At 37.6% G+C, this 16,391-nt stretch overlaps 1 protein-coding gene across 3 annotated transcripts in view; it reads right to left on the bottom strand.

The window, feature by feature from the left end:
- The window catches only part of EEFSEC (eukaryotic elongation factor, selenocysteine-tRNA specific), a 128,827-nt gene that overhangs the window by 55,039 nt on the left and 57,397 nt on the right, over nucleotides 1–16,391 (bottom strand). For all 3 annotated transcript variants that reach the window (XM_055805877.1, XM_055805876.1, XM_013304034.3), the window contains exon 5: nucleotides 760–1,398. In XM_055805877.1, coding sequence (XP_055661852.1) covers nucleotides 760–1,398 — 639 coding nt within the window. The remainder of the gene's footprint in view (nucleotides 1–759; nucleotides 1,399–16,391) is intronic.

The following is a 16,391-nucleotide window of genomic DNA, read 5'->3' as shown; positions in this document are numbered from 1 at the left end:
AATAATACCAACCACTATAGACAGTGTTTCTATCCACAATGAAGGGACAGTAAATAGTCCCAATTAATTTTTCCTGTAGATGCTAACTCTTCCAAGAAGGCTTTTCTGCCACAATGAGGTGGGTCAAGTATATACACTACAGCAGATTAACACCTGTGCAACACACAGCATGCATTCATCAACACTCCAGTCCTCCATGTCACAAGCTGGATCCCCAACATGTTATCGCATCTTTTTGCCTACTAAATTAAATGTTACTAACCAAGGTTCTTATTTAACAAAATGTGAAAATGCATACAAGAATTAATGGCATTTTGGTATTATTTAATCTAATGCTACTTTCTATTTGGTTTACACTGTCTATACATCTTGAATAGACTGCAGAATAACCGTGTAAAATATGTCAATGGTAAGCTGGAAGTTTTGTCAACTGTGAAGCAAAGTGATGAGCCACTTAGGAAAGTACACAAGCAAAGCAAGTTTGCAGGAAGAACAGTGTGGCCAGGCAGCAAAAGAATCAGTGAAAAAGCAGCATCAAATTACTCAACACTTCATTGAACTGAACAAACTAGTCACTTAAGCAGCAATTTCTGACCGCCTGCAAGCGGGCAAAATGTAATACACTAGGTATACAAACATTTAAAAAAGCACATAAAGACTCTGGAACGTAACAGTGAACATTCTGTAGCCCACCAATATATGTACCTACACAAGGGCAAGTACTTCCCCTTCCCACGTACAGCATTAGAGTCAGCTTACCCTTTCCACTTGTCCTTCTTTGTGCTTCAGTTTGTACACTTTCAGCTTCGGAAGGAAAGTCTCCATGTAGTTCTTGTCTTCCATGCCTTGGAGCAGCACCCCATGGAATGCCAGCCTGCAGGTATTTGCATGAATATCTGTATCCAGCTTGGAGCCGATCACAAGGCACAGTTTAGGACAAGTGACTGGTTTTTCAAACTCCAGTAAAGCCCACTGTTGTCTTGGGAGCTGAACTTCTGACTGATCGTTTTCTTTGTTTTCCTCTGAAGAATTTGAGTCCTTGGACAAATATTCCTCTTGATAAAGATAATCCTTTTCAAAATCAAAAACTTTTTCTTGAATTTCTTTGTTGAAGTCAGCAGGAGCTGGACTGAAAAACATCACTCTTCCCATAACAGTTTCATGACCAACTGTGATATGGAACTTGGCCTTGGTTTGAAGAGCTCCTCGAAAATACTGGATTTTCTTCAGGGAAATTATTGCAGCATGGATAGTGTGAAGTGATTCTGGCGTGCAAATTAGGCCTCGTTCTAGCAGTTTGGGATCAAACTGTGTTACACAGATACCTACTCTGTCACCCTGCATAGCGTAAGTCACAGGAGTATGGAACATCTGCATGGACTTGACTTTCTTTGTCACCTATTGATGAAAAAGAAGAAAAGCAGCAATTAGTTGCACATGAGTGCACCACAAGCACAAAGCCACATATCCCAGCCTGCTTTCTTGTAAGATGACTGACCTTCTAGCAGAGTCCACAAGTCAAAAGAAGAAAGCGAACAGCCTGATAACATACCCCATCATTTAAAATTACCACAGGTTTGAGCCTCTTCACTTACTCTACTTCTGTTTATGAGACTGCAAGATTGTCATGGTCACAATTATGTTGATATTTGCATCATCTGTGCTGCAATACTTACATTCCATTTGAAAATCAACCCCATTATACCCGCACCCATGGAATAGCTTACTCCCCCTAAGCACCTGCACCACCAAAAGCATAGCACTACAATACCAATCCATGCACCTGTGTGACTGTTTTCCCACCTCTTCTATGAAAATAATCTAATACACTTTAACTTGGCTGAATTCAACCGTAGAATTTTTAGAACAAAAAAAAAAAATCTTTCCTTATAACGTATTTGTACAACACCAAGCGCAACAAAATCTTTTAAACTATCATTGCAAAATCATTAGCAATACAAAAATCTACCATCTCCTAGTCTGACGTTCATAGATTAAAATAAAGTCCTCAAAGCTTTCTTGCAAAGATTTGAATGTTCATAGATATGTCTGGTATTACAGTCACTGAAACGTGGGGTTCCACCTGTTGGGATTATCAGAGGAAAAGTGCAACACTGGCCACCACTTCCCAGATGCTATAAAAGCTTGACCTTAATGAGCTTGCTGTTCCATTACTTATTTCAAGGAGTTCTCAAGAAGAGAGGAATGAAATTAGCTTTTAAAGATCAAGTCTAGGTTTAGCTTGATCAGACTAAACCAGTTTTATGAGGCTTCATTTTAGCTTTTCTTTCAGTTCTGCAAACCATCCTTTAATAAATATTCCCCATCCACCCCCAGTTTGCACATAACCAAGTGTTTTGTCTGATAAGTTTATGTTGCCACCTGTTGCATTCATACTAATGCTGATGTTTGGCTAGGTAACCATCCTGCTTGAAGTCCCCACATTAGATAGCTTTTAATACTGTAATAATATTTGTAGCAATAAAAAAATATTTATCTCCTAAATAAATATTAAGTACTTGGACAAGAGTCCTTAACATAACATTTTTGAAGGGCTGAAACCTCAAAATTCAGATCCAAGAAGTGAACGCTGCACAGGAATGCTCTGTCCCAGAGATCATTTATGTTTTTATCAATATACAATAGATTATACTGTGAATGCGTACAGAACAACATTGCTAGAATAGATCCGGACTCCCAGTATAATTTCTTCTTCTCTCTCCCTTTTCTTAGTACCAGTTCTGCAGCTATTATAAAGGTTCATGTCAAATGCTACTGTACGATTCTCAGCATTCAAGCCATTACTATCTGTCTTATGCAGCTGGAACTGTTCTCAAATCTATCTCCAACCACTGCACATCCCTTAGTAGCCCATCTTCTAATCCTGGCCAACCCCATTTATCTTCTAACTCCTGAAAGAAACCAAAATACACAAGCACTGATGAAGAGAATCCCAAATCAAAGGATTGGATTCAGCAGATCTGGGCTTTATCCTCAGTACATGACATGTCTTAGAGAACATCATTTAGGTTAGACTACTCTAAACAGTCTAGAGAAGTTTAACTTAGTAATTTTAATCCCAGAGTCATTTACTCACAGGATGATACTGAAAATGTTAGCTTTTTGTCCTGCATCTTGGATGCAATGCTTAAGTGGAAACAAAACTATGTTTTTCACCTTTTCTACAAAGCCTGGTGCCCTATGTGAAAGGCATAAATAGTACTTAGCTTCAGACGAATCTTTGTACGCCTATTCCCAACACCACCAAACTAAACCATACTAAGAGAAGACTGTAGAGAAAAAAAAAAGGAAGAAAAATTCAGAGAGGAACAAATTGCTCAAACTTTGATCAAAATAGAGTAGATGAAAAGTCTAGTGGCTGACCTAAAATCTTCAGTAACTGGAATATAAAGAGCTCTCCAAGTAAGTCAGCAAAAAATGGTCACAGGCAATATACAGAAAGCTGACTAAAAGAAAAGGGAAAAAATCTAGCAGCTGCACAGCTCCTGGAAAACAACAAAAATCCTGTATCCCTTCTTGAAATCATAACAATAGCGGTAAGCTTCACCACTACAAATTTGTTTAGGTTCCCTGGATCTCTGGCTGCTAACCAAAACCAAAAGAAATGCCCTTTTTCAGATGATAGTGAGTTATAATTGCAACATTGTTCAAACTGAATGCCACATCAACGCCTGTGGATTCTTGGGAGAATCCACAGAATATTATGAGAATGGAGATGAAGAGGTGTGCTCACGTAAGAGAAACCCCCCTCACTAAAAAGCCTGGACCAAAACAGTTTGGTATGATCTTAACTAATGCCAGAACAGACTTAAAAGGCCATTCTAAATATTCACTAGAATTGCAGTTTCAAGCACTTGTATACTTAAACATATGTTCATTATTCCTTTAGCCAAACCTCCTAGACAGCACTACCTGCCTAGATGAACTGGAGATAAACAATTTAGCATTTACCTCTACCTCTCTATTCACTTCTGACGTTGTACTTTGAAACCTAGAAGTACGGGGGCTTGAATCAAACCCTGCTTTCACTCACTACGACCGACCCCCTCCCTCTCCAGTTTCAATCACTGCGATGGCTGCAACACTGGTGATACAAGTCATGTTTAAGGACTTAAAAAAGTTTTTCTAAACATTTGTGTTTCAAAGAAATAAATAAGCACTACAAGACTGAAATTGCCATAAACACTAGCCCACACCATTTTGAAAGACACTGTGATCTCATATGTGATCATAATGGCAGTAGATCTTTCATCTTCCACAACCATGGACAGGGTGAATAAACTGCCAAGAATTGAGAAATCTTCCAGCACCGCCACTCCTCAACACAAAATGGAACTGGAAGATGCGCAAGAGACCTATGCAGTTTTTCTACCTTAAGCAGAGCCACGATACAAAGATATTTTTTTTCTTTATGTTATTATTAATATTCCTGTTTATAATGTTACCTTTTTAGAAACTACCCACCTAAACAGTTCAGTGAAATCATTACAGAAAACATTTGCCAGTCCTAAACCAGTCTACATATATTAATCTGAAATATTTTTTGCAGAATTCAGATAACATTAAAGAACAAAAATTTTGTTTGAAAAAACCTGTTCTTGAGTGCATATACTCAGAATGCATCTTAGCTTTTAATGAGGCATCTACGAAGCATTCCTTGAAAATGCTATGGGTACTCTCCCCTCTTAAATTATGCCTGATGTATCTGACATGCATCCCACAAGTAACTATCAGAAGGAGAATTAACAAACACTTTTAAAATATTCACTCACATGATTAAACTTTTTCAATGATATTTGCAGTTCTCAAACGTGCCCAGACAGAGCTTGTATGGGACTACTAGCTGTGTTCTTCACATTTCTCAATGTTAAACTACACTAAAAAGAGAATACAATTATAAAGCGTCATTTTCCATGACAAAAAGCTTGCCCTAATTCCTACATGTAGGGGAAACTCTAGAGTATCAATACAGGAGTATTTTCCAGTGTTGCAGGAGGCTTTAACAGGATGGCTCCCATTAATATATTTACTGACCATCCTCACAGTTTCCAATGCAAGTTAAGAAAAGTTTTGGGTCCCGATACTCCCTTTAAGACAACAATATCCTTATTAGGAAAACCACTGAAAATTTGCAGAATCATGTAAAGTAAAGCTTTTTCCCCTCAACCAAAGCAGATTATCTGTGCTGCCCCAACTCTCTCACAGGAGGCAAGCCCCCACCACCCTGGCTGTGCTCACCCAGAGCTTTAAGAATCACCTGATTTCTTTGTAGATGGGACTAGCTTCCAGACAGGTCTGCTTGTCCTCAGGCATATGAAGGGAAAGATAGTGGATTCCTCAACCTACTAAAAATCAGCACTTCATGCTGACCCATACGGTACCTTGTAAATAACGTAATCAGCCCATCCGTATTTATTCTAGATGTAAACAGTTTCTGCCCTTACATTCATGGTATCTGTTCTTGTACCTAAATTTCCCATAGACATATCAGAGGACAGAAGAAAAATAAATGGGCATAACATTCAAGCCCATTCTTTTTTTTCCCCTACATTCTCAGTACCAGATCAACTGTAAAGGGAGTATGCAGCACAGATTCTTAACTGACCATAAACACTGTTCCAAAAGTGTAGCATGTGTAGGAATTAGCGTCTGACCAGAATAATGCTAGACTGTGCTTAGGTGACTGGAGGTGCGGGGTGTGGATTAGATCACACAAGAACTGAGTTGGAATTGCATCTCCTTCGAAAGGTCAGCCATGGAACCAGCAGAGAAGTGAATCAGTGAGCTGATCTGCACCCACTGGATCAAATAACAAGAGCCAGAGAAGCTTTAAATCACCAACTTCCTGTTTTCTGACCAGACCATGAACATCAGTACAGTATTTCATTCCATTTCACTTTGACCCCGACTGACAGAGACATTCATCCGTGGTTTTAAAATACTTCGAATGTAGGGTTTTTCTTCAAGAGGCTGAAGTACGTAACTAAAATTCATCTTTGTTTTGCCCGGCCTTTAAAATGCAAACACCTGGAAGCGCTGAAAAGGATGCAACCAGCCCTTAGTATTGGTTTTGTTTCTCTTACTGAGCCCCACAAGTTACAGCACAGTTCTAAACTTTTGCATATTTTCTTTAGCTTTACAGCAATAGAAGTTTCAAGTAGGGAGTGGGGGCTGGATCACTCTGCACCACCTACCAACAGAACGACGTGAAACACTTCAGAACATTCTGCCCTGGGCAATAGGAATTTGTAACCGAGACCAGCTATGACCAATACCTTTGACATTTCTTTCCATTTATTTCAAGTATCCAATTTTGGCCTCAAAATGCTGACGGTAAAACAACTTCTATCTCATCCTGTCCACAAAAATAGTGCAAGGCCCATTTTAGCAGTCCACTAAACAGATATTTTACTCTTTCTTAGTGAATAAGGCACTCAGACACAGAAAGAAAGTGAACAATACTGAGTGTGACTTTAAAGAGACAGAATTTACTCCATGCAAACAATGTAGGTAAACAAGGAAAACTTGGATACTGTTATAAAAGTTGCTACAAACTTTGCTAAGAAATTCATTCATATTTTGTTTTTGAATAATGGCACAAGGGAATTGATTATATCTCACCATATAAATCAAAAGCCATGTGTTGAAATCTTACATCATTTGCAAAGGGATTTGCTTCACTCTAAATTTTATTTGTATAATCACATTAATGTTCCTAAAGCATTATGTAAAGGTCTATAAAAAGGGTGAGAAAGAATAAGTTTATGTGTTTAAATGCAGATTAAAAAAATGCAAAACAGAAATCAAAAGCACCCAAACAATTCAGCCCTTGAGATAAACAAATGTATTCAATATGAGAACCCATTTTTTGAAAACCAAAGGAAAAGCCCACTAAGATTTTCAAAGCAGTTTAGTACAGACTAATAGAAAACAGGATACAGAAAAAGTCCACTAATGACTTTCCCCCGATATGTCAGAGCTTCTTTTCCTTTATTTATCCAGCTTCCATTAAGTTATCAACCATATGCCATTGCTCATAGCTTCTTCAGATAAGAACCTAGCCATACTGCTGCCTCCCAGTACTGAGTGCATCTTCCTGATTTAGAAGATACAGCAACCATACTTCCCTGTAATACTGATGAGAAACTGCAAAGTTAAAATTAGTCTGATTAAGCTATGAGAGAAAATACGAATTATAAATGCCGTATTTATAAAGAGTATTACATACGTATTTGAAAAAGACATCCCACTTGAAATGCAGACTCCAACCAGTTCAAAATAGAGATCACATCTCAAAGCCCAGCTGCTAACAGCTGCATCTTTAAACTTATATCCAAAAAGGAAGAGGAACCGATAAATGAAGAAAGCACAGTTTCAGCCCTGAGGTTTAGAAATACACCAAGAGCAAGCCCAACTGAATCAGCACCCAAACAAGAAAAATAATCCTTGAGAGGCATAAATTGACCATACATTGCAGCAAAGTGCCAAATACAAGAAACAGCACCTTAATATCATCCAGCAGAAGTGCCTCCTTATAGCTGAAGAGGAGCAGCAAACTACAGCCAAGCTGCACAACCAAAATGTGTCCCGTATCGGCTGCTTTTGAAAGTAAGGACTGCCTTCCTCTCTATTGCTCTATTACAAATTCAAATAAATAAGACATCTCATCTTCTTGCTCCCGGTATCATTTCTTGGTGGTCAGATGATATCAAGCTACACTGTCAAAAAAATGCAGCCCACTTGTCTGAAAGGGTACCACAAGTTTTAGTTTTCAGCCAACACTTGTCTAAGCATGTATACTGAAACTAGGCAAAGCTCTAATTCAGACATAAGACTGCTCTTACATGTAAGCAATCCTTACATAAATTCTCTTCTAAACACAAAGAACGCATAATTCTTTGCTTTATGAGGGATGACCATTCACAGGTAAAGCTGAGCCCTATAGATGAGTAAGCAGCAATGCATTTAGTGAAGGCAACCCAGCCCTGCTTGAAAGTGTCAAAAGGACACCTAGGCTGCGAAGGAACAAGAGAGCAATAACAAGCATTCAGGAATCATGAGTCAGGGCCTCTGCCCTCCCCCATCCACATCCTCTGTGGAAATAATTGATTTTAAAAATTATTTTAAAAATTAAGATATGGAGTATTTTCTTAATCCTCTGCAGTACTTTTGCAGTTCATGTCATATCTCAGTGAATGCTGAGAAACATTCGCTCCAAACTTTCACCAGGATTTTAGAACAGCAAAAAATGGAGATAAACCAGGAGCAGTCAGTAGTACATGGTTGCACAGCTGTCACACCATGCAAACTTTTCCCCACTGCTCAGGTTGTTGAAAGCCGTCCTTTCTGAGGCAACACCACAGTGGCAGCTAGGACCAACTAGCAACAACCAGCTGAGCAGAAACCTCACAGTCAGAAAGAATGCCAAGTTTGCAGGTGCCGCCAAGATCATATGGCTTAGTAACAATTTTCTGAAAGATCCTGAATATTCCTAGAATCTATTATTTGTCCATGGCCTCACTTGTCTCCAGACAGGAAAGGAATACAGCATGTGGAGGAAAAACTATTTCACACAGAATAATTCTTTTAACTTTTTTTTTTTAAAAAAAAAAAAGTTAAGTTTATAAGGGTATTCACCATATGACCACTATGGTGCCTATGTAATGCCACACACATGCTATCGGATTTTATTTAAAATACTCCTCCTCCTGACCAAAATAATGCCACAGCCTGAAAAGCTTGCACTGCAACACTGGAATAACACAATACAAAAGAGGATACTAAAATCCCTTTAGCTTATTTCCTTTCACAGCATCGAAAATATGGTTATGCACCCAGTAAATAAACAAGCAGGTCAGTCATCTTACTCTCACACTGCTCTGCTTTAATGCCATAATTAACTACTTGTATGCTATGTTCATGCACACAATCACAAATCAAAAATTAGCAAGTGTTAAGATTAAGATTTTGCACCTTCTGTGCCAATACATTCTCATGTACCCTTTAAGTATGTAACCTCAGATTTTTTCCAACAGAACCTCATCCATTCCATGCACAGGCTGGACAAAGCTCACTGAATAAGAAAACTATCCTCTATTTATTTTCTTCTCATGCCTGAACCTCCCTGAAGTCCTTATTTACTGTAAACCATCAAATTCACACAGTATTGCATGTGTGCCACCTTACTGGAGTTATTTATTTAGTAAACTTCAGTCATCTTGTCACTCTTGTGATAACATGGCATTATGCCTCATTGCAGATAGGAACATCAACTGTGTATTTGTCACAACCCAAATTCTCAAGAAAAACCCAACGTTTAGTATTTTAAGGCAATCAGGCTGGTCAAGCATGATTTGCTCTCACAGTATTTCCCCAGTAATTACATATTCTTAATATGCTCTTCGGGTTCCACCCCTTACATCTCCTCTACCTGTGATTCACAGGGGGAACACCAAGAGCACCAAGCCCTACTGCACCTTTATTTCCTCTCTGCATTGCCTCTTCCCGATTCGAGGACCATATCATCCCCTTTTAGGATCGCATCCCCTTTTAGTCTTCTGGCCAAAGGAGCGTGACAGCTGTACACATTGAACACTGGGGGCCGTGGGTAGGGAAGAGGTCCCCGCGCTCCAGGCTGTGTGGAAGGTAGCAGAAGCCAGACACCTACTAGATATACCTTCATCTCCAACTGACTAAAATCTTTCAGGCTTTTTGTAACCAAACAAGGAATCTTAAAGTTGTTGAGTAGCCTTAAATTAAGTGGTACTGCTTGTGACATCTATCGCTACAGATGACAAAATATGCATTTTTAAAAGCATAACATAATGCCAATGAGTTTAACCAGCAAGTATCTAGGCAAAGAATGTCAGACCCATAGTAAAACTATGGCAGAGTAAGCTTAACATTTACATAACAGCTAAAATTTCTGCAACTTATAAAAAATTATCTCAATAAAACATTTTTCAAAGCAAAAAAATCCAGGAAGAAATCAAAACCAATGCAAAATGAGAGGTTAAAGAAAGGCTGTCTGGAATTTTCTTCTTCCGACAGAATGAACCGAATTCTTTTTTTCCAAATAGATTTAGGTTTAGAACAATAATAATACTTTTATCTGAAGACTTCAAAGTCACATGCAAAAGAATGTATCACAGTAAACACAGGGTTGAAGGTTTTATAGAAAAACTTCTACTGGGATTTTTTCCTTCTTCTTTAAAGGAAATTTGTTTACTACCAGTCTTTGAAAAGCATAAAAGGGAGGAAACTATAGGATAAAGAAGTAAAACTTTTACGTGTAAGGAACATTTGGAGCTTTGTGAGAAGACTGGTTTTGGTAGAATGTGCGACATGTAGCCCAATGTGAGTAATATTATATCTCAAATAAAAATCAGCCCATGAATATACATAATCCAAAAGGTAATTCTCCCAATCTCTGAAATGTAATGGAGCTACTCTAGATCACTGAGGCATGAATATTTACCGTATTCAGGCTTTACTGCTCTCGATCTGGGTTCAATTTTGCAAATTAAAATGAAGGCTCTGTGGATAGAGAGATTAAAGAAGAGCATCCCAAAGCCTGCCTGTTTCCTTGGTGTGGTAGCAGCGATCTTGTTACCCTTCTGTTGGGTTATTTCTTTTTACTTAATGGAGTAGGTCAAAAGCAATTGAGAGTGGAAAGAGGAGGTCATTATTGGGTCACAACCTTGGAGTTAAAGGCTCACTAAGGAAAACAAACACAGAATGAACATAAAGCTGCATTTAAAAATAAAACCTGTAATGAAAAATAATATTTTCAGCTCTTTTCACTTTTATTTTGACAGGTCAAGGGGAAAATTAAGACTAAGTTCTTTCACTTGTTTCTTTCTCATGAACAAAATTCTCCTGTCCTGTCTCTAAAACAAGCTCGTTAATAGAAGCCATCATTTACACAAAATGAAACAAAGGTGATAAATAATTACTGACAGATCTGGTAGGCTTCATTAGTTGTGGCAAACGTTAACATTAATTGTGATGATTTGTACTTTTTCTAGGAAATGCTTAGAATATAAACACAAGAGCACTCCAGTGCAATGCAACAAACACACACACAAGTATGCACATCAATACAAATCAAATGATATGGTACTACTCCTAGTGAATTCCTTGCAATAAGTACAGTCAAAACAAAGGCTACCTCTGCTATGAGAAGAAGAAAAGAAAAAGGAATAAAGGAATTAATTACTATCAGACAAGTATTTTTCACATTTTTTTTTTAAGTTTACATAATAAAACCCAATTGGTACACAAAATCTTTATAGCTTTTCCTTGAGGTAGGATTTTTCTTTTTAGTGGCAAATTTTAATTTAAAGAGTTCAACTAGCAAGCAATTTCTAATACAGGTCAGTACAGTGATTAAGATCAGACAAGTAAATTTATATCCTCTGCATTGTATGATATTTTGAATATCTAAGCAGTTAAGTCTAAAGAATAAATGGATTTATCCCTACCGCCTTGGCAAATAATACTAAGCTATTAAAGGAACAAAGCAGTGCAAAGTTTGATACAGCAAAACCAAGTTCTAATGCACAGGTATATGGTAAAAAAAAGTCAGGTTTATCAATAATGATTCTGATTAATCCATTCATATGCAGCTGGGGGAAGAAAGAGGGCAGAAGGGGAAAAAAAACAGAGGGGAAAAGTTGAGGAAAGAATGAAGAGGCTGCATCTTACAAAACTGGAAATAAAGCCAAATTGTAGTGATCACCAGCTAGCAAAAACCAGCATTTACCATATAGACGTGCCATGTGATATCTTATGAAGTAAGAAATTCACACTTTTTTGCCTCTGAGCTACACCCTGGTACCAAAGGGTTACTGTGTTCTAAAACCTTCAACAACAGCCTTACTAAACATTTAATATTTTTTCTTTCTGCTTTCTTAAAGGCCCCAGATGTGTTCTTGCAGATCAAAAGAGACCAACTTATAAAGTTAAACGAAATCAAGAGCTTTTGTTCCAAGGCATCGTTGCTGAACTAATTATTCCTGGATGTTGTTTAATGAAATAGCGGTGCCATATATTAAAACAGTTAACAGGATGAGTTGCATGAGTTATAGGAAAGGTCTGATCTGGGATTATAAATTTAAGGTTTTCTTCAAAGGAGATGAAACAAACTCCTCACGACTCCCCAGTCCTTTCTGTCACTGGAAAGCTGAAATAAAGGAACCAAAAAATGTATGAAAGCTGAAATATCATTCTACATTACCCTTCCCTGAATAATAGAGAACTAAAGATGGGGGAGTTAAATCTTCATTTCCCCATCTTGGAGAATCTCAGGAGTCTTTTTTTTTTTTTTTTTTTTAAGTTATCCTGCCTATTCCCTAAATGCTACAAGGCACAAGTTAAAACAAATATTGGTAAAGTCTTACGAGAAGCTTCATTTTAGATGTACATACACAAAAAAAGAAAGGGCTCCCGTCTTAAACAATGCCATGCAAATAGTTACCAGAGCAATCATTAAGCATTTTTATTAAGGGGGGCGGTGGGTGGGGGAAGGTAAGCAAAGAGCTATTCCAACATCACATTATTAGTAGAAATGGATCTCTTACATTATTCTGCAGCCCCCAGCCACACCATTTTTTTGGTTAAAATGCTTATTTAACTATTCATTTACCTTCCTGAGAGAAACAAAAGACTCTCAAGATCCCTGAGGACATCTCAGACTAGGAAGGTAACTTTTCAGAACCGATGGCTCTTATACATTCAGACAATAAACACTTCACTTCCCTACTGATAGTCCTTTCTGTGTTTGTATTTTACAGCCTGACACCGGCCAACCCAACACTTGACACCTAATTAACAGACCTAGGAGCTGGAGGTCCATATATTGATCACACTAAATGGGATTAGTGTGAAATAAAAAGTTCAAAGGGTCTTGACCAAATTTCACCACAGCCCAGCTGTGACAGCTGCTATGAATTTGTGTATCCAGTGCCCCACATTTTTATTAAGAGGGGTCTGGCGCACAAGAGTATGCAGTAGCCTATGAGATCACGAAGGTTCACCTAACAATGTCAGGCTCTGTAACTGTAGTGACTGACTGAAGAAAAAAAAAAATCCTCTTGCTTGTTTGCATAGGTCTTTTTGATTAACTCATGAAAAGGGTCCCTCACCTCTGATACAACAAGCATTTACAATAGATGTAGAGTTGTGACTTCTTTGCCTCTCAAGGATTTGTTAGCTTGCTATGAAAGAGCTGTCCAATTTGAAAAAAACCCCTAGGTTTGGTTATAAAAGAAATAATTCCCAATACACGCTGCAAGCATACCGAGTATATTCTGACAATGACAGCCAGGAGCTGCATTCAAACGACAGAACTCCAAACTATTATCTTCTAAACACACTTTCTATTTGCCTAAACCTATCATCTGTCATCAAGTGAATAAACATTTCTACATTTTACACACACGCACACCTTTTAGTGGCAGTTCTAGTGACACGATTTGTTCAACCTTCATCAAGATCAAAAGAAATTACAACTATCAACAATTCTGAGTTACGTGCACAAATTAATTTATTTAAAACATGCTGCCTCATTTTCCAGTACCTAGTATCACAGACACCTGTAACAGAAACAAGGGAAACCTACTGCTACTCAGGGAAGGGAACAAGCCCATCACACACAGATGTGCAAGTACCACCGAGGCACAGTGAATGCTCAACAGGATTCTCTTGGCTAACATGATGTTTACCAAAATATTCAGGATAAAAAATGAACAAAATGCCATTTTGCTTTTGTTGGTGCTTTTATTTCTTAATTTCTTTAAGGATTCACTCTGTCAGAATATTTTTTTTAAAAAAATTGAGGAATATCCACTTCTGGGAGTTTATATATCAATGACAAGGAGATGGTCATCAGTCAGGAGGAAGAGATGGAAAAGAACTGTCAATTTATCAATAATTTTAATCAATTATGGGTCTTTTAAAAGGAAGCTAAATGTGCTCCATGAAGGGACCCTAAAAATAAGCTCACTGAGGTTGCAACATGCATGGGTAACAGACAAGACGGCAATAGAGCCATCATGCAAAAATACATGACAGCAGATCACCAATGACAGAAGCTTGGTAAAAGTAAGGAGGGTAACCTGAAGCCTATGGAAGAAGAGCGAGCTGTTAATGTTGGCACATAAAGGTATTTCACACAGCAATTTTTTAATACTTTATACAGTACTGTGGCACATCAAAACCAGCTTTTTGGGTTTTTTTTTTCTCTATATATGTATATCTCTTCTTCTGCTAGGTTTCTTTCCTTGCAGAATCTTCCACTTCCTATCCTTTGGGTCTGATCGCTGTTGCATGGCCAGTCACACCTGCTGAGATGACCTTCACTGAAATGGCCAGTGACATTTTCAAGTACCACAATTAGCCCTAAAAGTTAACATACCAAGACTGGAAGATTTCATATGTCTCTGCTATGTCTGCAATCAGGACTGGAAAACTGCAACTGTCACTCCCTCAGTCTCAAAAACTAGAACTTTTCCATTTTAAATTAAAGTTGAAATTACATGTAATCCAAAGTGTGCAGGCCACAAAAAATTCTTTGAGATGGCTGAACCTAGTCCAAAAGGAAGCTTATCTAGCCTATCCACCAATGCTAATTTTTTTCCTTATTCACTACACTATTTAAGATTTTTTTTGTCAGTGTAGTATTAAAAATTCCATCAGATTTTTTAAAAGCATTTCATGACCAGGTTTCCTCATTTGGAGATTTCCCACTATAGTCACTAGCTCTCAGCCCCCATTCCCACAAAATATTGGGACATTATGTACTTCCTCAATAGTGCAAAACTGCATCACAACTTTTTCTCTTGCTGTTATGTGTGTTGTAGTTGTATGCACCTTCTCAATTTAAAATGATTACAAAATGCCCAAGGACATCACACACACGCTATGGAGGTAGCCATCTGAAAAAAAGTACCAATTTTAAAAAGTCAGTTAGGTTTGCTCATTACCAAAATCTAGGAGAGAAACCTAGTAGCAGAAGAACATTTTAAGGGGAGACAAAGGCAGCAACTTGCAATTGAAAGTGTGCACCACTGTAACACCAGAAGTTACCACTGCTTTTTGTACAGTGTCTTTTCTAAGGAGACCCCACTGCATCAGCCACCACATCTACCAACTGTTCTTCATTAGTCAAAACATTCTTCCCTCAAAAACCAAAACAGCGTTTGCTCTCATCTTTAAGGGCAAGGCTGCACAGAGGATACAGTGCAAATCAATGCTGAACATGGACTGTATATCCAGAAGTCTCTTAAATATAAGAAAAAGCACTCAGAAAAAAAAAGAGAATATAAAATCATAACATGGGACAAGATGCATTAATATTATTATCCAGTAAATATAAAAGTTACTCATCACAGTGAGACTGCAAGATTTGGTTACTTGCAATTTTAGGAAACTAGACTAAGATATAATTCGGGTTGCACCCTCCAGTCCTGTATTTTACAAGTTTTTGGCACAATTCAAAAGGCTTGAGAAGAAAATATTTTATTGGAATTGACTGGGTACCTTTATTTAGGGAGAAAAGTGTCTAACTAGAAGACCCTACAGTCCAGAGTGAATCCAAAACTAAGAAATGATCATATCATTGAAAAGAAAAACATCAATGTTAGAAACTCTTGCTACTACAGCCAATGTTGATTAGAGGAAATTAAGTCAGCAAGCTGGTACAACTGCATGAAGTTTTATCACTGTCTTTCAACAGGAGGAGTGGGGGAAAAAATAATTTAAACACAGATGAAGCCAAAGATAAACAGAAAAATAAGAAAAGCTTTTAACTTGGCCAGTAAGCCAAGTTTCCAGAGTCAATCTAAGTAGATAATTGCTCCTAACTAAAAAGACATAGCTTCAAGAATCAGTAAAACAAAAATGAGGAAAAAATATACATGCAATACTTAAGCACACATTTATATACCACTTACTCTATGTTCAACATATGTACATTTCATAATCCTTCAAAGATTAGATTTAGAGGAGAAAGAATTTTTAAAGTGAAGTTTAATACTTAGACAAAACAGCTGCCATTAGTCATCTGACATTTTCATTTTTCTGTCTTTACTAAAAGGCAAAACAATACTGTGCCACTGGAATAGTCTCTGTTCAGTCATCATCATCACTTCCTGCATCCCCTTTGGATCTCATCCTTTAACTATGACATTTTTTTCCTCCCTTTTCCTGCAAAAAGTAGGTACCACTTATTGCCTTTGGATTTTCTAGTTTATTAAAATGGGATAAATTGCACACTGTTTAGAAAACATTTCACCCCCTTATTTTTCTAAAGATATTATTTAAAATCCCCAAAGGATGTTAATATTAAACAAAAGCATAGGGTTAGCCTA

The sequence above is a fragment of the Falco peregrinus genome, chromosome 5, assembly GCF_023634155.1.
Source record: "Falco peregrinus isolate bFalPer1 chromosome 5, bFalPer1.pri, whole genome shotgun sequence".
NCBI lineage: Eukaryota > Metazoa > Chordata > Aves > Falconiformes > Falconidae > Falco > Falco peregrinus.
This window is presented reverse-complemented; position numbering and strand designations above follow the sequence as displayed.